This window comes from Aegilops tauschii, chromosome 2 (genome assembly GCF_002575655.3).
Source record: "Aegilops tauschii subsp. strangulata cultivar AL8/78 chromosome 2, Aet v6.0, whole genome shotgun sequence".
Lineage (NCBI taxonomy): Eukaryota > Viridiplantae > Streptophyta > Magnoliopsida > Poales > Poaceae > Aegilops > Aegilops tauschii.
Window position 1 is genome coordinate 611,654,605 of NC_053036.3, and position 23,972 is coordinate 611,678,576.

Genomic DNA, 23,972 nt, shown 5'->3' on the forward strand with positions numbered 1-23,972 from the left:
CCCTGGGTCACTAAGGAACTGACACGTGTTCCAACGGTCAGATTTCAAACACACGCGACAGCTTGACTTGGGCTACAAGTAAAGCTGGCTCATCCGACTCTAGATAAGATTTGCATTCATTGTCTTCGCTCGAAGACATAGGATTTGGTTGAGCATCACTTTAGTCACTCTGACTTTGTTCACTTGGACCCCACTTAACAGTGGGGTGGTTCTTATGACTCAACAAAGAAGAAAAGGAAACAACGAAACAACTAAGTCTTCGCACTCCATAGTCTTCATGTGATGTCTTCTCGTGTCATAGACTTCACCGTGAATAGCATCACAGACCATCATTGTCTTCAATGTCTTCACACATTTTTAGGGGTCATCTCCGGTAGGTAAGCCGAATCAATGAGGGACTACTACCTGTGTTATCCTGCAATTCTGACAAACACATTAGTCCCTCAACCAGGTTTGTCGTCAATACTCCAAAACCAACTAGGGGTGGCACTAGATGCACTTACAGGTTTGTCTCCGGTGGATCTCACGAGATTCGATCGACTTTTGTCTTCAGTGGATGCACGTGGATCCAATATTTGTTCGTGTGTATTCGTGTATCTACAGGTTGGATCCTTTCGATCTAAGCTTCGTTCTCTTCAACGACGACGGTTGTTGTTCTAGTGTGATGGCAACTTTAGTTATCAAGCATGACGACTTTCTGTTTGGATGCCAAGTTTCAGATTTTTTTGGGGAAAAAAAGTCAAGGCCGGATTGCTTCATGCCACACGTGTGACACTTATCATTTGAAAAAAGAAGCAAAGGAGTAGCTCGCAGAACCGCCGCACCCAGTGGCGGATCTAGGATTGGAGCAAGCCCAGGGCCCAAAAAAAAATTTGTCGCGAGAGAAAAACTTAACGTCCATCAAACTTTAGCTACCTCAAATATGGCTCAATTACACCACAAATTTAGAATTTATAAACTCAATGCTTAAAAATACAACAAAAAAGATAACAAAAACTACGAACAGTATGTGAAGTAAAAAGAGTACCAAATCAATGGCTTGCTTCATTAGTTGCTTTCTCGAGTTGAGATTGAAGGCGGTGGTCCCATTTCTGCAGTTGTTTCATTTTCTGGAGTTGCTTCAGTCCTCTTGGCCCCTTGAATCCCTGCTAAAACTCCGGGTGTAGACACTTCTGTTGCGGCCACAATGAAAAATATCTCGTCATCTTTTATTTCTACAAAATGAAATGAAATTGATATTAACAGTGGCAACAACAACATTCACATTCGAATACAACTCAAGTGAAATTGAATGTTTGACAGCAGCAATGAACCATAAGCAGTACTGTAGTACAGTAGTAGCAAATCCAAACATTACAGCAGTCTAGCAGATAAAAAATGTTCAGAAAACAGCAAGTTATAGTCTAGGTGTGCCCAGCCACTTACACATCCGGCAGCAGAGAGCAGTCCTGCGCGTGGCGGAGAGCAGGAGCCAGCAGATCGGGCGAGACGGCGAGCTGGGCTGCGCGAGCGGCGGAGTAGGGCAGCAGGCGAGCAAGGGACGGCCGGACGGCGGGACGGGCGACGGCGCGAGCAGCGGAGCAGGCCAGGCGGATGAGCGGCGGAGTCACCAGCGGTCGTCACGAGCAGCGTAGGCCGGAGGGCACGGGCGAGCGGCGGATTCATCGGCGGCCGTCACGAGCGGCGGAGGGCGCAGGCGAGCAGGGGACGGGGAGTCGGGGCGTGACGTCTGCGCGTCGGGGGCGAGCTGGGCTGCGTCGTGTGCCCTGCGCGCGAGTGTGAAGATCAATAGCCTGGGCCCTGGCTGTGTTTTTGGGTAAGCCCCGGGCCCATTTAGAAAACATGGCTAGGTAATAACAAAAAAAAACCACGCCCCGGGCCTGGGCCCTGGGGGCCTGGGGCCCAGATCCGCCCCTGGCCGCACCGAAGGGAATCAAGGTCGTTCGGAAATGTTGCTTTTTTTTCCTTTGAGTAAATTTGGGAAATGTTGCTTATAAATGAAACGTTGGGCAGTTATCAAGGCCCACTTCAGCCGCAGGAGCCAGCCAGCAGCCCATCTGGCAACCCTAGCCCACTAAGCCCTTAACCTATTTACTTCACAGCCCAACCCCACGCACCCTCGCACTCTCTCCCTGCTCCCGACAGCGCCGCCACCTTGCCCAAATCGGCAAATCCCCACTCCAGGGAGAGGGCCGACGCCCGCACGCGCACGCGGCGACATCGACATGCGCCCGCGCCCGACCACCCGACCTCGGCGCCTCCATCTGCTCTCCTCTCCACCTGCGCCCGCAGCACGAGCTGCCGCCGCGCCGTGCAGCCACTGCCGGCTATCGATGGAGCTCCGCCTCCTGGCTTAGGCGCGCCGTCGCCCGCTCACCTCTGTGCCGCCCGAAGGCTCTGCCGCCTGGCCATTCCCTCCTCCGGTTTCTCTCCCCCTCATCCCGAGCGAGCTCGCCCGCCGCATGGCCAATGCCCCAGCCGCCTTGCTTTCCGCCGCCGCCTCCCCTCCAGCGCTCCTGCTCTCCCTCGCCTCCTTCCGCTCTGGCCCGACGCCCGGCCCTCCCCTGCCCGAGCTCGCAAGCGCGCATGCACGCGTCCGCCGACCCGAGCAGAACTCGAGCTGCCGGCCGACTCGCTCCACATTGGTTTCCCTGCTGCACGCCGCCGGTTGCCTCTGCCAACATCGCCGACGACCCCTGCTGCAAGTCCTTTGCAGCCCGCCCCCACCTCCTGCACTGCACGCTCGCCTCCTGCCCGAGACCACAAGCAACACCGCCATCGACCACCTTCGGGACCATCACCAAGTACCTCGTCGCCGATGACCGCCGAGGATCCTGCACGACCCTGAAGACCGGCTCTGCGATGCACAGGCTGGATGACCCTCCAAGACCGACGACGCTCCCCTGCCTTCGACGACCACCAAGACGACCCTCCCTTTGTACCACTACCGCCGCCACACGCCGAACAGCATCCCGCACGCGTCAAAGGTATAACCTCCGAGACAACCGCCGTGAATGATGAATAAGATGCCTGTTCCACATGCACCCTACTATATACTTTGCTAGCTGCAGGGCATGCCATGTCACTAACGGCTACCTGAATCCCCGAAACGTCGCCGTGCCAACAAAATGTGTTCCCCGTGGCGATGTATGGACCTATATCATACTAGTACTATATATCAACTGGTCAATAAATTGCATACATTTCAAATATGTCATCCTCATGCACGTTAACAATATTTAAAATTATTTTTTGAGCTTAAACAAGATTAACCACATTTCTTTTAATATGGAGAATCATGAAATTGATTTATATAATGTTTCCTTCTCCGTTTAATTTGTTTAACTTGATCCTAGCTCATATTTATAATCATCGTATGCCATGCTCATCCAGGTTAACAACATTTAAATTGGTTTGAGTAGCTAAACAAGGAAGATCGAACCCCTTTCCTTAAACAAGGAGTTTGGTTGAACTGCAATTTAGTTGCAAATCACAATTCACTTAAATTGTCTAGTAATTGCATTGGATCGTTCTTGCGTATCATCTTTGTATGTCATGTCATTGCATCTCATCAACATTCTGCCGTGGTATCATAGTTAAAAGATGCATGCCTAGGCGGACATGACAAAAATCCACAATGCAGCCATTCACTTCTGGTGACCAGAGAATTCAATTCTTCCAACGACATCCTTCTTCAAGATGAAGTAGCCGTCAAAGGCCCGGACACCGTTGTAAAGGCGGACAAACATATTTTTCCATGTCTGAAACCGACAACAAAAATAGTCCGTGAAAAGGGCATCAGTGACAAAGTAGTTGTCCATCAGAATTAAATGCCCTCGTTCCATGTTCCGGTTCAACACTCGACGTTCATTGATTGATCCCTTGAAACCGATGACATGCCCCACACCATCGCCTTTTCATCCTCATATTTATCCTCATCGGATGAGGACGAATCAAAGATCTTGCTGTAGAAGTTGACGTCCGAACCGTGAGGAAAACAATGTCAAGAATTTGGACAAACATTCGCCGGGCATTGCGTCTATTGTGATTGGCATCTGCAGGGGTGGGCGGCAAAGGACAATGGGTGTCCGCAGCGGAGGCAAAGCCGGCATGGCACCCGAGTGGAGCTCCAGCAAGGCCTGGGCGGGCTGTCGGGATTGTACAACGGTGGCGGCAGTCTTGGAGGGTAGTAGAGTGGCAGATACAGCAAGGACGGAGTGAGAAATCTGCGGTTCCGGACGGGGTTTTGGGGATGTCGAGCGCCTACATGACCAAATTCCGGACACCTTAAACCACCCTCCATCGGTTTGGTTACGGTTTGCGGTTACTCGGACTCGGACGCGCCGACGCATCCGCGGATCTTTGCTGTTCCATATTGATGGCAACAAGGGTATGGACAGAGCCAGTTCGTACGATTGGCGCGGGTTACATGTACAACGTTGGAGTTGCCCGGGGAAGTGCTGGGGAACTGCGGTCCCGAAACCTATATATACCTCCCTCCTGCCGGTTCATCATCAATCAACAAAAGTAATAACCGTCGGCGGTTATCGACCTCGCCACAACTCTAAACCTAACCTCGCCGGTGAGCGGCGATGGAGCGCACGCCCGAAATTCTCCGCTTCGTCTTAGCCACACTGGGCGCTGCGCCCAGCGCCGCCATAACGGTGGCCGACGAAGGGGCACCGGAGGCGGCGACTTCGCCGGAGATGAGTTCCGTGGCCCCAAGATCGAAGGCGAAGCTTCGGGTGGAAGCAAGCTGCGAGGCAGCTTCGCATTATCAGGCCGTGGAGATGGAGGCCGCTGCCGCAATTTCGCCGCAATTGAGCTCCGCGGAGGTTGCGCCAAGATCAAAGGCGAACCCACGGGTGGAAGAAAGCTGCGAGGCAGCAGCAGCTTCGCGTGATCGGGCCGTGGAGATGGAGGCGGCGGCCGCGATTTCGCCGCAGATGACCTCTGAGGAGGTCGCCCTCGCCCCAAGATTAAAGGCGAAGCTACCGGTGGAGGAAAGCTGCCGCTGCGAGGCCGCTTTCCATGGTCGGACCTTGGGGATGGAGGTGGCGGCTCCGACTTCGCCGCAGATGAGGTCCCAGGTTGCCCCAAGGTCAAAGGCGAAGCCATCGGTGGAAGAAAGCTGCGAGGCAGCGTCCCATAGTCGGACCGTGATGATGGAGGCCGAGACCGCGAGCTCGTCATGGAGGAAGGCAGAGGCAGGGGCAGCTACTCCGTTCTCAAGGCAGGCGGCCGTGGAGACCACCGTTTCATGTAAAGAGAATCCCGTGGAGGCGACATGGACGAGGGCCAGAACCCCGTCAATGAAGAAGGCAGCAGTAGCTACTAGGTTGTCAAGGAGTATGGCACTGGAAAGAAACAAGAAGGCCATGCAGACCACCGTGTCATGTGAAGAGAAGCCCGTGGAGGCGACATGGACGAGCAGGGCCACGGCCTCGACCAGTGACGAAAAGAAACCTGCTGATAACCTCACGGGACAACTGATGGAACACCTTTGCACGGCACCCTGGAGTACAGCTGATGGGAGCCAGGATGAAGATAAGGCAAGGCCAGCAAGGAAGGAACATTTGCTTGATTCATTGTTATTGGCGACAGTCCCGGGAAGCACCATGGTGGGCGACGATGGTGTGGCTGCACACAATATTTACAACCAGTATCAAGACCTCTTTATCTATGGTATGCCACTATTGTCCTTTTGGTATCAAATCTGGAAGTCAAAGCCCTTAGTGTTGCATGACAAGGAGTTTATTAGTCCCATGGAATTCTTAAGGACAAGGGGGGGAACCCGACCTTCTAGGAGAAGTAGAGATGAGCACCCTAACTTCACAGCGGAATTCGCAGCGGTGCTTAGCAATCACTTGGGTACAATAAAGTACTTCCGATTGGACTCATCCACATGGTCAGATGATCAGTTAACAGCATTGATGAGTACCCTCCGCAGCAGGAGTATAGACGACCTAACCATGATAAACATTGCTTGTTCCACTAAAACAGTGTTCCCATTGGTTGATATGCATTCTGTCCAGAGCCTCACAATTGGATTCTTTAGTATCATCCCTGCTATGGGAAGTTCCTCTCGCATGTGCAGTTTGAAAGTTCTGAAGTTGATGTGCTGCAGCTTCGATAGATACTGCCTTTATGAGATTGTGAACAACCACTGCAATGTGCTACAGGAACTTCATATTGGGTTTTCTGTTGTGGACATTGCAATAAGATCCAACAGCTTAAAGGTTCTGCAAATCGTTTGTAGCAAGGCGTCCCAAGTCATTGTTGAGTATGCTCCACAGCTCCTTGTCCTATCTACATCAGTATCAGCTACAAAATCAAAAGTGCAACTTAAGGTTGACGGTGTCTTGGCTCTGCAAGAACTTCACTGGATTCAGTTGACACAACATCAATTGGCTGAGGTATGTCGATTTCTGTACTGAATTTGCATTCAGTATTGTAGAATATAGTACTCCAGGGCAAGTGTGTATCTAAGGTTCCTATTTATTCCTTGTACTGCTGCAGGGTATCAATAGTATATTCAAAAGTCTCCGACTCATTCACATTGGCATCAATTTCTCAGACAAGGGACACAGATGTAGACTATCACAGATAGTGGAAACTGCTGCTGTGCTGACAACTCTTACAGTGGAGGTAATTCTTTGATTTCTAGTACGTTACCACTGTTTTGTTGAAAGGGGAGTGGATTAAAAATGGGTGTGTAGAGATGATTGGGCAAAACAGTATGAGTTTGTAATCCTTGAAAGTTTTCAGTACTACTTGAACCCACTACTGCTTATCATGTTATAAATAAAATTACTTGAACTATTGTATCGAACCCTTCCTCCCGTTAAGCGCCACATTGTGCTACTTAATAGATCGAAATATATCCTTCCTTTAATATCTTGTCTAGTAGAGTTGGTATTTCTGAATTTTATTTCGGTCAAATTCATGGATCTCAACTTCTTTAGTAGACTTTCTGGTATTGCTGTGTAATGCTGAAACACATCATAGTGCAAGATCTGTAAAGGAGCCTTTTGCCTTGCCCTTTGTCGAGGCATCTACTTTTGTTTTGAGAGCAAAGAATATAGGACGATGCACATGAACGCGTCATGCCATCAACAGCACCATGCCTGGAAATGTAGTGTCTGTTCCGATAATAGTATGTTCTATATAGATGGTATCTTCCTTCTATTTCAACATTTGTTTGGTTCCGTTTATACTGATTGTTATATATTTTTTAACAGCGATTGGATAGAGTCGGATTGGGTGAATTGTCCGAGATGGCCTCTGATCATACATTTACTGGTTTAAAGAATGCACACTGTGTGAAGCACTCTCTTCGGTTGTTGGAGCTGGATTCCTCCCAAGGAGGGGATGCCGAGTCAGATCTTATATGTGCAATAATTAAAGGTGCCAAATCGTTACACCGCGTGATCTTGGTACCACACAAGAGTAGCTGCCCAAGAACAATATCTGATTCATTGGAAGAAATCAGCTCGGCTCCGCATGCCTCAGCTGAATGCAGAATTATTTTCCAAAAAGTAATACTGCACACCCTCTTCCTCTGTTTGTTGCAGTAGTAGTATTTCTTCAGGTTTTGGATTAGGCAGCAAAGATTTTTTTCTGCAATGTTTTGGATTATGCTGAAATGCTTACCTGTTTATGCTTCTCCATCCCTGTGTTGCAGGAAGATCGTGGCCAATGATGAATTTGAAGGGAAATACATGCAAAGATAGACCTGACATATACATGGGAATGATGGACGCACGGAGTGGCGGACATCTGATCTGCTCTGATAGATGTCTTTTGATTTCGCTGAAATAGTGCACTGCAGTTGATATATACTGTGCCGTGATACGCGTCCTTGTTAATGTTGCTCATTGTTCAGACATGTTTAGCTCAGTATCCATTTTCCTATTTTTTAGGGGGAAACATCCATTTTCCTCTTGTAAAATTTAGATATATTGAAGATCTGCTGCGACTGTGAGCTGCCAAATCTCTTTTCTCATACTTTGTACCATATGAGTAAATAGGTTTCCATTGATGTGTTGGTCATACTAGCATGTGTTACATGGCGGACCGACCATGGCACGGCGTGCTACTCCTCGCCGTCTTTCTCGTCACACCATGCAGCTGATTTTTTTCAGTATTGATAGAGTATGTTCGCTGGAGGCAGAAAATGCATGTGCTGTGTTACTGTTTTTTTTCTTCTTTTTGTTTGATGATGAAATTTTAGTCAGTAAATGTGGTGTATGCAATATGTAGTGTATATTGAGAACATATACTCTGTGATTTGTTTGAATCTGTGATCTGTTAATTTGCAGTTCAGTAACTGGAGGAGTCTCTTTTGGTTTCTTTTGACAGTAGTCACATTTATTGGGGGAGAAATGGGAACTTGGGATTTCTTTACAGGCTGTGCCTTAGTCCCACTGAATTTAAACTGAACGAGCATGGTACAGCTGGGTCATTTTTTGAACTGAAATATGAACATGGATGAATCATGTTTGACCGAGAATTCCAACTTTTCTCAGATTTTTTTGAAAATTTTCTTCAAATTTAGTATTACATATAGCAGTAATCTGGGAGAGTTAGGTCATTTTGACCGTTGGTTTGACAGATCCATTCTTCTGAACTTTTAGAAGCTAATTTTGACTGGAAGTTTAATGTTTTCAGAAAATTTTGAAACAGTTCCAGAAATTGAAGATTACATACATGGATAATCTGGGAAAGTTTTAGAACATTTAGATCACTTTTGTTTTTAGAGTTTCATGGTACTTAACTTCCAGCTGCCAATTTTAACTATTTTTGGCTGAAAATTCATATTCTCAGAAAAAATTGGAAAAATACAAGAGATCTAAGATTATACATATATGAAAAATCTGAGAAACATTCGGCTCATATTGATCATCGGTTCGAGAAATTAATGCTTCTGAACATTTAACTACCAAGCTATGTTCACTGAACAATTCAGTACAAGCAAAATAACATCTGACAAGTTTGGCGAGACTATTTTTTGGCTGCTTTCTCCAATCCTACTGGAAGCTGCCTGTCAAGGTTTAATAGAGCTTGATCAGTGCAATCATCTTCCCAAATAAAAGGTTATTTTGCTCATCTTGTCAAATGTAAACAAAACATGAACTCTGAACTACTTCTATTCGCACCATGACCGAAAGCTTCACATAACGCGAAGTAGCAATGATATGATGTGAGAAGTTGTTTCACTAAACCACCATCACATTTTCCAGATGATGACGAGTGGATTGATGTGTGAAAGACAGACTGTTCATCAAGGGTGCTTCTTGTCTTGAACTCTTGCTATTTCCATATACAAAATTCACAGCATTTGCAGGTATTAGGAAAAGCTACAACCACCGCCGAGCTTTATTTTTTTGACGCGTCAACAGAGGGCTTGTGCCGGCCTGAACATATATTAATAATCGAGTTAAATGTATATATAACCCCCTGAAGTCTCACATCTGGACTACATAACCCCCGGGCTTCATCTTTTTTCTTGCCAATCCAGCCCGAATTCATGGCGGCATGCATCACAGGAAGCTTCGGTTCGTCCTGGTCGTCGGCGTGTTCGCTGCCCCGCCGCAAGCTTGGTCCTCCGATCCCGCACAGGGACTCGCCGACCCGCTGCTCAATTGCAGCTGCGAATTGAAGACCCCTCGATGGATTTCCAGGCTGAGGATGGTAAGATCTGCTGCAGTGTTCTCTGTTTTTTGGTTGGATTGACTCACCTTCTCTATTTTCTGTTTTGCAATTTCTGTTTGGTTTTTGCAAGATTGGAGGTGCTGAACTTGCGTGATGCAGTTTGGGAGCAGAGGGAAGAGAATTTTCGGCTCAGAGATGAACTGGAGAAAGAGGGAAAAGAAGTTTCTGATCATGATCTTTCAGAAGCAATGAACAAGTTTGAAATGCAGAGATTACAGGAGAAGTTCCAGGCCCAAGCTTTAGAAATAAATCGTTGAAGATGAAGTCACATTGTAGTTGGTTTAGAAAGATTTGTGGTTTTTTTCCGTTGCTTTTGCTATGTTTATTGGTAGGGCTACTATGTCAGGCCAGTGAGAAGCATGAGAAAAATTGGTATTTTGTATCAGTCAACTTTTCTGAATATTGGCTGAAAAATGCAAGTGTTTGTCTGTCTGAAATGAATTTGTATCTGTGTTTTCAGTTTGACAGCAAAAAGGAAAATTCTGCCATACACCACAGAAACTTGGCTTTCAGAACAACCTCCATCATATATAAAAGATTATATAAGATGCACCAGAGCCTTTGTAGTTCATAACAGCAACATGAAACAACAAACCCAAAACATTGTCAGCATAGAGCCTTTCTAGTTTGTCATAACAACAACATGAAACTTGGCATTCAGTTCACAAAGCTACAGCCACTGGATGTTTGACATCATTTTACATGTCCAAAAGACAAAGCTACAACCATTTTTTTCATGTAAAAAAACCCCAGGTTTTAACATTGATGTTCACATCAACAGAATAACCATCTTCACACTGATGTTTGACATCATCTTCAGTTCTTCACTGATCAGAATCTATCACCAAACAACAAGCACCGGAATCTGTTATCCCTTGGAACTTGGCCTGAAGATGACCCACGTTGAGACATTGATACTGTTGTAGTTTGCTTATTTTTCTTCCTTTGTTGTCTTTGTTCTGCCCTTGCTGGTGGCTGTGAGCTTGCAACTGGTTTGATCTTGGTGCTTGCTGGGAAGGCTTAGGTGCTGGTTGTGATCATGGTGCTTCCTGGGAATGCCTAGGTGCTGGTTGTGACCTTGATGCTTCCTGGGAATACATTGCTGCTTACTGTGATCCTGCTGGCTGGGAGCTTCCACTTGCATGTTGGGAACTTGTATTAAGTGCTGGCTGGGAGCTTTGCTCCTGCTTGCTTAGAAGCTTTGCTCTTGCTTCTCTTTGGTTGTTGAGTTGGCTGCATAAAAAACAAATCAGTACATGCGTAATGAAAACAAACCAACACATGGTTAATTTGGAAACCAGTACTTGCATAATAATCATACCATCATCGTCGTCGTCGAAGCGGCAATAGTGATGATGATGATGATACCATCATGATCATACCATCATCATCATCATCGATGACGACGATGACGATGATTATGATACAATCATCATCAAAGGTTAGAAATTAATGCATAATTCAGAAATAAATAAATGCATAATTAAAAAATAAAGACATGCCTAATTAAGAAACAGACATTCAAAAGTTACATACCTCAGGGTTCCCTGCTTTGGCTTGACCTTGCCTACCCATCACGTCGTGGGATAGGAGTAGGAAACCACAACAGGTACCGCAAACCAAAAGCCTCCACATTCTGGATCAGGGCTAAGCTGCCGCCGCCGAGCACAACTTCACCAGGAACACTCGCCGCCTCCATGTCTGAAGCACACCGCCAACAACTGCTACAACTCCACCTGCCAACTAGCCACCAGTGCAGCCTGACCATCCATGGCCGCCGCCCCGGCATCCAAGACTGATCCACTACCATTGGCAGGAAAACAGGTCGCCGAACCAGACACAGACACAGACCGCACATAGGTGGAGCCGCCATGACGTAGCAACCCACGGCCAGGACCGGCCAACACCGATGGCAATCCATGTACAGCGTATCGCGGACATAGCTTCCGGTTCCTAGCTGGATCAAGTTGTTCGAGGGTGCTTATCACGGTGGTCAGCCAGCGCCTTCGCTGGGGTAGCCATAGATAGGTCGCGAAGACACCAAAGCATCCACGGGACGAATCCGGTTCAGCCCTCGAGGCCGTCTGCCGCCGCTGGCCGACGGCCTTTGCCAAGCCCAACCACCTGATTTCCAGTTCTTCAGCCTATCAGTTTCCTATTTTCTGGGGAGTCTGAACACCATCAGAGATAACAGTAAACCATAATACACCCATCAGAGTCTGAACACCACGGTTATTGTTTGGAGCGAAAATTGTAAGGGCATGGTTGAACCTCTTCTAGATCATTGTTTCAGTTTCTATTTTTCCAGGAAAAAAAAGAAGTTTGTATTTTTCTCAGGAATAAGTACCCTTGTCAAAGGTATTTTGCTTGAGAGTTGAATCACTGACAAATGTGCATTCTTGCTAGTGACAACTAAAGCAAATACTCTTACTCCTCAACACCAAGGAATACAGTCAAAGAAAAGGGACCCTAATATCATCAGTGACAATAGAGCGCCAGTGATATACTGATCTGGGTAACACCGGTGGCAGGTAAAATAAACATGGCACTAGTTCAAGTTAAACATTCTTCTCTGGAGACATGAATAGTTTTACATCAAAGGAAAACAGAGAGCGAGAGAGAGAGGGGCCACAACGTTGCTCTAGAAGCAGATCAGGATACGCTCTTTTTTTTCTCAAAAACAATAAAGATATGCTCTGCTTCAAGTTCTAGGTTTACATTGAGGACTGAATAGCTGATAAATTTCCTTGTCTGCCTGGCTTGAAGCAGGGAGAGTGACACCAGCAGAAAAATTGGTCATGGAGATGGACTTGTCGCCTCCATGTGGTGCGCCGGTGGAGTTGCAGCAGGAAGCGCGTGACGGCAGAGGGGGCAGACGCAGCTGACCATGAGCCACTCATAGATGCAACCTTGGTGGAAGTAGTGGTCACACGGCATCGTCGTGACCTTGTCGTCCACCTTGAAATCCTTGAGGCACACGGCGCACTCCGTTTGCTGGAGCCGGGCTCCGGCTGGCGCGCCGGCTGTCTCCGGCAGCTGCAGGACGGCGTCGCGCGAGGCTGGGACTACCAAACTCGGCCAGAACGGCCCCTCCTCCTCCTCCTCCTCCTCATAGCGGCTCTGCTGCCGAGCCTCTTGTTGTGTCTGTAACATGTCGAGTTCTTGATCGATCAACGGCAACCGGCCTTGCATCCAATCCCGTATACCTCGTTCCAGGAATTGCTGCCCGTCGGCCGGCTCCCGATCTTCCACGACCTCGTAGATGATAGGAATTCTCGTCCGCACCCTCATGGGCTCCATCTGCCACAGCCCACAGCAGTAGGCTAAGAGAGAGAGAGAGACGGGCTCGGCAACAAGATGCAGCGGCTGGAGATGGAGGACGTGCGTACGTACGCTTGAGGTGGAAATTATCCAACCAAAGACGACTATATATAGCGAGCCAGAGCCAATGTTGCGATTGCCTTACGGATCGGGCGAGATGGGATTCCGAATTCGACTGGTGGACGCGTCGGTTAGGGCCGGCCGGCTCGTAATCGGATCGAGTCAACCAGTCGATCGCGGCGCCCAGTACCGGCGATGCCGGTGAACCTTACCGGCGCGGCGACAGCGGGCGGCGCCCAGTACCGGCGATTCCGGTGAACCTTACCGGCGATTCCGGTGAACCTTACCGGCGCGGCGCCCGAGGGTGGGTTCCTGAGCAGGAGAAGGGGATTTGCTGGGGAACCAGATCCGTGCCCGAAGGCAAGTCAGAGGTGGCGTGCCTTCTTGCCTTCCAGCGAAACAGGCGCACTGGGCCTGTAGCCTACGAGCAGAACGGCCCAACTAATGGCCTGCTGTTTTGATTGTTTTTTCTGTTTATTTCCAGCAGCTTGACAAAAAGCAGCTTGACAACGTTTGTCTAAAAAAACAGCTTGAGAACGGGAGCATCACACGCTAGTTGAGTAGCAAAGCAAGATTTTTTATGCGGAAAACATTCAATTTTTTTTTCCGGAAAAATCAGATCTATTATAAAAATTCATCGAAAGTATAAATCCTCTCAAACATAATAAAAATTACATCGAGATTCCTAAATCACCGAACGAACACTATTCATCATTTGTCTTATAAGGAATATTTTTTGCGAGAATTTTTTTAATTTATTCATCAACTGTCAAGGTAGTATAAAGAAAACAAGAAGTAAAAATTACATCCAAGTCCGTAGAGACCTAGCAATGACTACAAACATTAGAGCGAGCCGAAGTCGTTGTGCTAAGAGCATCTCCAACAGCGGCGCTAAATAAGCGCCGCGCCGCAAATTTGTGCTTTTTAGCTCGCGCAAAATCGATATCCGGGCTCCAGCGGACGCGCAATAAGCGCGCGCGGAGCATATAGAGTTCAACACGCTGTCCGAATCACCATCGCGCGTTGTTTATTCGGTGCGCCCGTTTCCGCGCGCCGCACACTCGAGCGCTCTCGCCGCACTCTCTCCGCCGCGCCACCTTCGCCCCGCCTGCGCCGCCGCCGGCGAATTGACCCGATGGACGCCCGCACCGGCATGGGTGGCTTCGGAGGAGGATGATGAATCGGAGGAAGATGAGGATGAAGACGAAGACGAGGCTTGATTGTTGATGGGCCATTCGTTCGTGTGAACTTTTGTGTCATGAACTTGGTTCGTGAGAACTTTTGTGTCATGAACTTGGTTCGTGTGAACTTTTGTGTCATGAACTTGGTCCTCGCCGAGCCAAAACAGGCGATCGGCGCGCTGCAAATACTTTTTTAGCGCGCGGCGTGTTGGGCGGCTGTTGGAGATGCTCTAAGGCTCCATAAGACCAGCGCATTAGAACAACAACTGCCACTGTTGAAGAGAGGCATATATCGGAAGGATCCAACCTATATGAGCACCTCCAAGAGACTGAGCTAGCTTGCATCTTGAGATTGTACGAAGTCACCACAGACATAGCATCTCGATTTAATTTATTAACTTTTTATAATAGATCTGATCTTTCCAAAAAAATAGGTTGGAAGTTTCCCGCAGAAAAAAAAAATCTTGCTTTGCTATTCAAAACGAACGTGTTTTTTTTAGACAATCAAAACAAACGTGTGATCCTCCCGTTCCCAAGCTGTTTTTTTTTTTGAGCCAAACGTTGTTAAGCTGCTGAAAATAAACAATCAAAATAGCAGGCCCATTAGCTCGGCCGTTCTGCTCGTAGGCTACAGCCCAGTGCGCTGTTTTCGTGGAAAGCAAGAAGGCACGGCACCTCTGACGTGCCTTCGGGCACGGTAGAGGATCTGGGCGCATTTGCTGGGACGGTTGAACCAACTTATTTTGGAAAGCACTTTCCATGATATCTCCGGACCGCTCGTCTGCCGTCGATACGTCTTTCATCTCACGGCTGAGATATCTCGCAAAAAGCAGAGTATTTGACAAAAAACTACCACATTTTACATCACCGTTCCACAGAACTACCACATTTTAAAAAGTGATCGAAAACTACAGATTAGTACTAATTTTACTAGTAGACTGCCCGTGCGTTGCCACGGGCTTTTCATAATTTGTATTGGTTGCATGTAAATTTCATATAGATAGAAAATATAGCCAAAGTAATTGTAATGTACTTCGCTTGCAATGTATTTCGATAATAAAATGTAACTCTACCCTATACACAAAAGGGTTATCATATCTGATGCACAAAATAAAGGTGGTACACAAATATTGACCTCTTTATTGTGCATTGCAGTACAAATGATAATAACACTTGAATGTTTTTTTATGCTTAAGATCGATTGTCTCGTGAAAGCGTGTGCATTGCTATTCTCCTTTAATTAAAATTAACACATGGATGATTTTGTTCCCTTTTAAAAAATGTTCCAAGAAGTTACAACCAGAAACTTAATTGCAATGTGCAATTGGCTGGCAAACTATTGCATATGAACTTAGGCACTTGAAACCATACAATTTACCATTTAGAAACTGCAGCAGCAAAACACATCTTCTAGAACATGCTACTCCCAGCTATCTTGGGAGAGGTAGATACATCAATCTTTGATAACATTTGTTGATTAAAAATTTATTGGCATTTATTTATATTTTTATAGTAATTTTTAGTTTTGTTAGAATTATGTAACTTCAGATTTGGTGTATCGGCTCAAAATGAAATTCACATAAGACTCAAAAGGAAATGTGTGTGTTGTACTATGAACTATGATGTAAAGGGAAGCGACCAACTCCTATTCAAATACCAACCGGAGAAAAACCCTAATTATACATACACTAAGACATTAAAATAAAAAATAAGGGTGAAAGGGCGATTGACATGCAGCATCAATTGTGAATAAGCAGGTTAAAACTTGCCCAGAGAATATTGCTCACGACTCACAAGTTTACAACATACTTTTTTCTGTATTAGCACAAAAGTCGAATAATACATGGTAGGATTGAGGAGGAGGAGGTCTATAATATTAGTCTTATCGATTGTTCATTATTCTATTAGCAACTAAGAGAGAGAGAGGGGGGGGGGGGGGAGGGAGGGAGGGAGGGAGAGAGAATCGGATCACCAAATTGTCTCCATGTGTCTACGCTATCTGAAAACCGCCATATGTGAGAAGTAATGGGGTCAGGACGTCTCAGGGCAGCACGCTAGATCAGGCCGGATCACATCATGCTGGAAAAAAAATATAGTTTTCTAAAATATTGCAAGGCATCCCGAAGATATTGACGTTACAAGTTGCTACGAGCTTAAATGCTTAAAACAATCAACCGAAAATACCAACATACTTCTCCATTTTGAGCTAGTCCACCTAACGAGGACTTCTTCATTAATACCCACAATCGTTCCAGATAGCCAATAGGAGATAAAAGTTAGTAAATGTTGTACTCCCTCTGTTCCTAAATATAAGTCTTTTTTGAAAGTTCAATAAGGACTACATACAGATATATATAGACATATTTTAAAGTGTAGATTCATTCATTTTGCTCCGTATGTAGTTCACATTGGAGTCTCTAGGAAGACTTATATTTAGGAACGGAGGGAGTACAAATAATAATTTCAGTTGAGTTGAAAGACTTAAATTAAAAACCAACAAATATATGCAGGGTTATTTCATACTGTTATTTTAATGGGCACCAATAACGTCCTTTTCAGCATCATAATATATAATCCAAAATCATATTAACAATTTTGGGGTAACTTTATACTACTTATGAGTATAAATAATATGATTAATTAACAAATCTTGGATTGTAATAGATCTGAAAAAACATTTATATGTTTCAAAGAGTCAGATGGTGTGAGTATCGTCTGAAAGCTTTCTGGATAAATAAGGATATATGGAGTTGTTAAGTTCAAGAAAACAGAATGGCTCTCCTTACACAAAGTCTAAGTTCACCACCGTTAGATTTATAAATGGGGAAAAGATGCTATGAATAAGAGAAACAAAAAATAAAGATAGAAAGGTGTTAAGTTCACCACACTCTTTATTTGCTTACTGGGTTGAGTAGGTAACAATATGTTTTAGAAGATGATGACTTCCTAATACTTTAGCACATAACTGTACTCTACTGAACCGTGGGGGACGAATCGGAGGTACAGTAGAAGAATGAACAAATAGATTTTATTTATATTATCCACACCCTACATGTACAACACTGAGAAGCTCCTCGTGAAACAAGCTTACAACAGTGAGCATTGAACAATCATACTCTCTTCTTGCTAGCCGGTGCTGAGAACACTTGTGCAGCAATTAGTATATCAATGTCCTCGTAGATAGGTTGATGAAGATTGCCATCAATGAAAATATCATCCAGTTCATAGGCCTGAAAATTTCACCACTGGCACTCATGGGAATTAGTTAGTACTAAAAAGAATGGTATAGCTCTCGCAAGAAATTACATACAACTTCATTGCTGGTTCTTCAATGTCAAAATTTCAGCATATATGTGAACATTAAAAAGACTTCACATACCTAAATAAATTATGAAAAACACTCATGCTGCAGTGCGGCTCCCGTGTCCTCGTCAGTTTTGACGCCCTACCACGTACTTGCAGCTTGGGGCGCGACCCCTACATCCTTGGTGGCGGCCACAGCGCCCACATCCACCTACATCCACGCTTTGGCAGGAACCATATAACAAAAAATATATTGTGGACCAAATGTTCATGGAATTTTGCAGTATGATATAGACTACAAATGGGTATGATAGGCAAGAATCCTCAAATTTTCATTATACCATAATGTCTAGCTTAGGGATTTTGTTCCGTATCTTCTTATTTGGCACTACACCAACATTTAGCATGACGTCAACGACCACATAACGCCTTCATCACTGGTTAGCGATCTGATCATGTCTCTTACTACCTGAAAGCACAAATATTAAATTCTATTGTTAAAGATATATTCTTAACATGTCAATAAGAGGGAAAAGCAATATGGCAATTCAATGTCTCATCGACCCTGCAGTTGGCAACATCCCAAGTGATGATCAATTTTAAACATAATATTTAACTACAAGAATGACTACAATACAATTCATCATTTCTTTGTTCTGGGCATTTTTGCCCCTGAATACATGATAATACAAGGACAAACTTAAAGTATGCTAATACGATGTAGTGCCATCAAGCATGGATAATTATGCAAGGACAAACTCATGTTCTAGGAATTTTTTACCCTAAACGATGCATGAAACGACCAATAATAAACAGATTAGAAAAATTGTGCATCTCTCTTTGTCCATAATAAGTTCTGTTGCTTCTTCCAAGTCAGTTTATTATTTAACCATATCGTTCGGCCACCACTCTGTCCATATAGGGCGAGCGCTAACATTAGTAGCATTTATCTAAACTCTGATTACCAGCACGTACAATGATTAACACGAATGTTGGTGCAAATAGTACTCACTTGTGGTGAGAAACTGAATAAGTGTTGTCGAAGGGTTGAGGGAGCTCAAAGGGGTTGGTATCACTGAATAAGTTGTTCGTCAGTACAGCCCCAAGAAAACTTTAGAAAGGATGTTTCTGTCCACCCACATAAATAAAGAGATAAATCTGTGATCGTGCAGCAAGCCTGATAAGCCACATAAATAAAGAGATAAATCTGTGATCATGCATAAAGTAATTAACAAACCCGGTGTTGTTCTCTTCTGTCCACGGTCTGCCCGCTCCCCACCCAGCTTACTCCCTAGCTCCATGTTGCTCATGCTCGCCCATGTGTGCGCTGTCAGCCAGCTGGTGGCCCCAACTCGTACGGCTCCGTCCGCTTGGTGCCAGATGATTAGCACATGGATGCATCCGCCGGCCGTACCACCTGCACATCAATGAACAGTGGATTACTACGTCGACAGGGATAGAAAAATATAAAACTCACACAAACGGAATTTACAGATATCAGCAAACACTAATCTGAATACCTTCTAAATCTCACGTAGTGCAGGGGGTGCTCTGAAAGTCTAAATATCATTGTGTTATAGAAACAATGTTCCTTTCTCAGTCTACTGGGTGCCCTTAGACAGGGCCACCTCATTGTCAACCACTCCCGCATCCCTCACCCTGTCAAACCGGGTCGCGGCTTACTCGGAATTCACGAATGCCCGTGTGGCGTCATCGAAAGAGCTAAGCAAATTCTCGCCAACCGCATCGCCTTCCAGCAGATGGTCATTACGAAGGATCGATGCCGCTGCCCCTATTCCACTTTTAATATGATGCATCCAGATTCTTTTTATAATAATTTCTCACATGTTTCAATTGAATAATTTGATTATCCGAACCAATTAATGAACCAGAGATGGTTTTTTATTGCTACCTTTAAGTCATATTGTATGTTTCAGTGGTGCTGTTTTTTCTTTAGGCAGCTTGCAGAATGAATGATGAAGTTTTTTGGGCCTGCATCGCAAATGGGTTTGGCCAGATGCTCGACTGGTTTTACGACCAACTATAGAAGTGTATTCATCATTTCCATTGGCATGACCGTAATTTGTGAATCAGAAAAGATAGAAAAGCAAACTTTAATGTTAAATATAAAACGAAAGAAAAAAAGAATCCAAGTAATTAGATTTGTAAAAAGAAATACATTCGAGATGTTTCATCGATACAATAAGCACATCAGTAGGACATTATAATCATGGTATAAACTTGCTTCCTTTTTTATGATATAGATACACGCATACTGGAAAATTTGCAACAACAATAGATAACAAGATTATTTTTAGCTCACCTTCTGATTCCATTGTCGCTTTATCATCAGTTCATCAAAAGTGAAATTAGCCTACGAAGATAACCATGTATACTGAACACACGAGAAAAACACAAGTTTAATCCATCGGCTTTAGAGATCCTTGATAGATGCCATCAGGTTGAGAAATTTGATGTTATGAATAAGGCATGAAGAGAATTGTCTGTTGGTCAACATTTGCAGAAGTAAGCTGGATCAAGGATGAGTTTTCGCCATCGGTAAACAGGGACCTGTTCAAGTACAAGCTGTAGGAATAAACTTTAGCATTAATTACTGAATAGCATACAAAATTGTCTAATGTACTGCAAACTATAGAGCAAAATCACATCCCTGGTGTTGAAACACCAGTGGCACAAAGCACTTTGTCCAATTTGTGCTTCCAAGGGTAGTCTCTGAACTCTGACACGGTGGCACCATCACCAACTTACACTTGCTTGTCAGCGCAGCTGTGATGGCCCTTGCTGGGGCTCATACCTCCGAGTCGTGCTCCTCTTTCCAAAATTTGTCCAAGGTGCCTGAAAAAAAATACTTAATTAACCTCCAATGAAAATAATAATACAACATGTCAGCATGGATAGCTATATGACTGTATTAAAAATTACTCTAATGTGAGACAATGGTTTGAGTTGCTAGATATTGTGGGTCATCTAGTTAAATTCAGGTCTTACTTCCTGCTTGCTGCACGAACTTCCTCGGTGGTAAGCATCGCAGTCGTCAGCATACAGGTTCACCACCTGAACTTACGCGCACAAGACATGACCTGATGCCCGATGTAGCCAGATGCATAGCAGAACCACGACAAGCACCCGTACTGAAGTTTAAGCCCCACCCTTGTTCTCTTTTCCTTGATCCTTGCTATCATCGCAACTGAAATTTCCAGCGCCCGCTATATACAGGAAAAGCAACCCGTACACGAACAAAGTTTCCTACCTACTCTCCCATCACGTAGTTCAATTTGGAGGATTGTTCCCATGTCCTTACATAGAGCACGTACCATTACATCTGTTCTCCAATTCATCGAGACATCAAGAATGTGTACCCATATCCACAGCCAAAGTGCACAAAGTACTTATTGCCTCCCAAAAACGTGAATGTCAGATCCTCTTTGTCCTTAGCCTCCAAGCATCTTCTAGCTCATCAAACAGAAAACATATTTGCAGCGAAAAGTGATTCAATATATGAGCGATTAGGACAAGATTAGTGCTTTGGGAATTGAGAGAGTTGTCCTCCGTACTCATCCTTATGATAACATGCTTTGGGAATTAGGCAAGCTCGTGATTCTGTGGAGATGTTCGATAACATGCTTCTAGAAAGCGTCATGTTACACCACGCCCATCCTAGACACCACAGTATGATGTGAGGTTGACTCGTGCACCACATTTGCCACCTGGTCTGGCCGCCCTGCCAACCCAAGATCGTTCCAAGCCAATATTTCGCTCGGTGTTCTGAAGATCTGCAGAAGAGGTTGTAAAAATCATCAGGTGTGTAACCTGCATACAGAAGAAAGATTGATACGTGCATGTAAAACTGAGAGCCAGCAAATCTGATTCAAACACAAAAGAAAAAGGGCAAGCTTAATTATGCTATCCTGCTGAGCCACGGCCGGCACTACCCCTCGTCGTTTCAGGAGGAACAGGAGAGCACGAGCAGAGGATACGGATTCAGGGGATGAGAGGGGTGGGGTGGGGATCACGAGAGCTTATCCATGTCTTGGGGCGGCCATCCATGCCGAGCGGCAGCAGCGAGGTGCCATCGTGGTGGTGACGGGCGATGCATCCAAGGCGCCGGTGGCGCCGACGTTCTCGTGATCCATGATGGCCGCGTCTGCCCGGATGGTCGTGTCCGTCGAGGTCGGACGGACAGGGCCGCACGGGCCTTTGTAGAGGGGGAGGGTAGAGGGTTGGCGGATGGGGAAGGGAAGTACCAGGGATGTGGTGCCGACTCGTTGGTCTCAGATCACCGCCGGTCGCCTGTATCCGAGTCGCCGCGACGTATCCGAGGCGCGGCGGTGAATCAGTTGTCAGATCGGAGCACGAGGAGCGGGAGGCAGCGGATCACCATTGAAGGCCGAGGAGTGGGACGGGTAGAGATGAAGGCCGGAGGGAGGGAAGAAAAAGGGGTGGGGGTGCGGCCGTGCGTGGAGGAAGATGTGTGGCAGCCATGGGTCATGGAGTTCGGTGGCGGCGGCGTCTTCCGGAGTTCGGCGGCAGGGACTGAAACCGCCCTGCCCTGGAGAGGCGGCGACGGCATCTCCCGGAGTTCGGCGGCTGCGGGATTCAAACCGCCCTGCCTTGCAGAGGCGGCGGCGGCGGCAACGATAGATGGGATCGAGAGGACGGCGGCGGCGACGGAAGGGGATCGAGAGGAACGGCGTTCCTCATGCGGGATGGTTTTCTTGGGTGCGTGCGTGGGGTGGGGTGAGGTGGGGTGGGGAGGTGACGAAAAAAAACCAGCGAAAAAAAACCAGTCGAAAAAAAAACCGGACGAAAGTGGGGGTACTATTCAACCAACTCGTCCATTAGGAGTAGAGATTGACAAAAAACTACCAAATTGAGTTGATGACCGTTTTTATGATTTTAAACCTGTTTATGACATGCGGGACCCGCATGTCAGAGCTGATGTGGCGGAAAAGTCAACTCCGTTTATTTCGACAGTTAGATTGACCGTTATTACAGATGGGTCCCACATGTCAGCATCTACCTTCTTCTTCCTCATCCTCTTTCTCTCTTAGGCATTTCAACGAACAGCTGGTGTTCGTACCCGCCGGAGCTCGGCCTACCGCGTCGCCGGTGGCCTTGTCTGCAAGCTTCGCGAGCGCCGCGGCGTTGGCCGCCGTGAGCTCCGACGCGCCACGCGTGGAGTGGCAGGAGGAGACTAGTCGTGCGCGCGGAGCTGCCCAGGCTGCCACACAGCCGGTCCAGCAACGAACAGGGCGCGGCGCCGGAGCTGGATGCGTCGTGGACGGCGGCCGCTGAGAAGAGGACGAGGAGGAGGAGAGCGCGGAGCATAGGAGAGGAGGTGCCCATGGGCGGTGCGGGCAAGCACTAGCCTGAGGGCGCCGGAGCCGGCTTCCTTCGCGCGGAGGAGGAGGTCTTTGCCATGGACGGACCACTCCGGCGACGGGCTGGCTGGATGCGACGGCGGAGGAGCGGCGACGCCCTGCCCGACCATGGGATGCTGCTCCAGATGGTGGTGTAGGGGAGCACCCGGCCAATAGCCGTGGTGGCGCTCACGGCCGCGCCCATGGCCGCACCTGACATGCGTGCTCGAATGATGCACATGAAGTGTTTGTTAAAATGTCAGACAGGGAAAGAGGATGAAGAGGAAGAATGATATGTGGGCCCCACCCGTCATAACGGTCAACATGACAGTCAAAATAAACGGAGTTCGACAATTTCCGCCACGTCAGCCCTGACAAATGGGCCCCTCCTGTCATAAACGTGTTTAAATCGTCTAAAATGGTCATTTTATGAAAGTGGTAGTTTTTTGTCACAAAATAAGTACTAAATTGGAGTTTTCGGTCAATTTTTTGAATGTGGTAGTTCAGTGGAACGGTGACGTGTAATGTGGTAGTTTTTTGTTAAATACTCCAAAAAGCATGTAACAATAATAATCTCATGGCTGAGATATGCGTCCGATATCCGTCGGCATAACGTCTCGTCAGTTTCTCTTCCACATTAATCTCTATCTCTACTACCTAAAAAAAATAAGGTTTCCTCTTCCGTAAAAAACCTTTCACTCATCTACCTTCGTCCCTCCTCCCATGCCCGATTATTTTTCGCCGAGCCGTCGTTTTTTTGGGTCCACACCCTCCTATAAGATAAGTTGTCCCACCTTTTAGGAAAGTAATGATTCATTCACCTTAATTTTCATATCTTTTTCCACACTACCATTCAATCACCATAATTTACATTCCTTTGTTAACCCTACCATGAATCTCTTATTTGGTAATAATCTTTTATTGTCAATCACGGTCCATAATCTTATCTTACATCTAGGATCACAGGAATCTTTCTTCTTTCCTCCCTATCCATCCAATCCGATACAGTGCG

General features: G+C 46.2%; 1 protein-coding gene and 2 long non-coding RNA genes across 7 annotated transcripts; 1 reads left to right on the forward strand and 2 right to left on the reverse strand.

The window, feature by feature from the left end:
• Window positions 1-880: 880 nt before the first annotated feature.
• On the reverse strand, window positions 881-1,780 carry LOC120974739 (uncharacterized). Its single transcript, XR_005770084.3, has 2 exons — window positions 1,426-1,780; window positions 881-1,214 (listed from the first exon to the last, which is right to left on the reverse strand). It is a non-coding gene; the product is annotated as an uncharacterized lncRNA (long non-coding RNA).
• A 341-nt stretch (window positions 1,781-2,121) lies between these two features.
• LOC109738940 (uncharacterized) lies at window positions 2,122-8,005 on the forward strand. The gene is made up of 4 exons (XM_020298031.4): window positions 2,122-6,416; window positions 6,520-6,648; window positions 7,242-7,538; window positions 7,685-8,005. Exons 1-4 carry the CDS (start codon window positions 4,593-4,595, stop codon window positions 7,700-7,702), a joined length of 2,268 nt encoding a protein of 755 aa, XP_020153620.2. The 5' UTR covers window positions 2,122-4,592; the 3' UTR covers window positions 7,703-8,005.
• Window positions 8,006-16,820: 8,815 nt separating this feature from the next.
• LOC109738942 (uncharacterized) lies at window positions 16,821-22,320 on the reverse strand. Of its 5 annotated transcripts, none has more exons than XR_012203489.1 (8): window positions 21,845-22,320; window positions 20,589-21,373; window positions 20,349-20,435; window positions 19,903-20,150; window positions 18,592-18,996; window positions 17,921-18,048; window positions 17,656-17,801; window positions 16,869-17,521 (listed from the first exon to the last, which is right to left on the reverse strand). It is a non-coding gene; the product is annotated as an uncharacterized lncRNA (long non-coding RNA). The 5 variants fall into 5 exon arrangements; XR_012203488.1 differs by having other exon boundaries at window positions 19,903-20,165; XR_012203490.1 differs by having other exon boundaries at window positions 16,821-17,521; window positions 17,656-17,790; window positions 19,903-20,435.
• Between the last annotated feature and the right edge of the window lie 1,652 nt (window positions 22,321-23,972).

Bases quoted from the DNA above. Each gene is read 5' to 3' on its own strand.
- LOC109738940 (XM_020298031.4), top strand. From the start codon at position 4,593: ATGGAGCGCACGCCCGAAATTCTCCGCTTCGTCTTAGCCACACTGGGC. The intron at 6,417-6,519 runs GTATGTCGATTT...GTACTGCTGCAG, and splicing joins CACAACATCAATTGGCTGAG to GGTATCAATAGTATATTCAA. The intron at 6,649-7,241 runs GTAATTCTTTGA...ATTTTTTAACAG, and splicing joins TGACAACTCTTACAGTGGAG to CGATTGGATAGAGTCGGATT.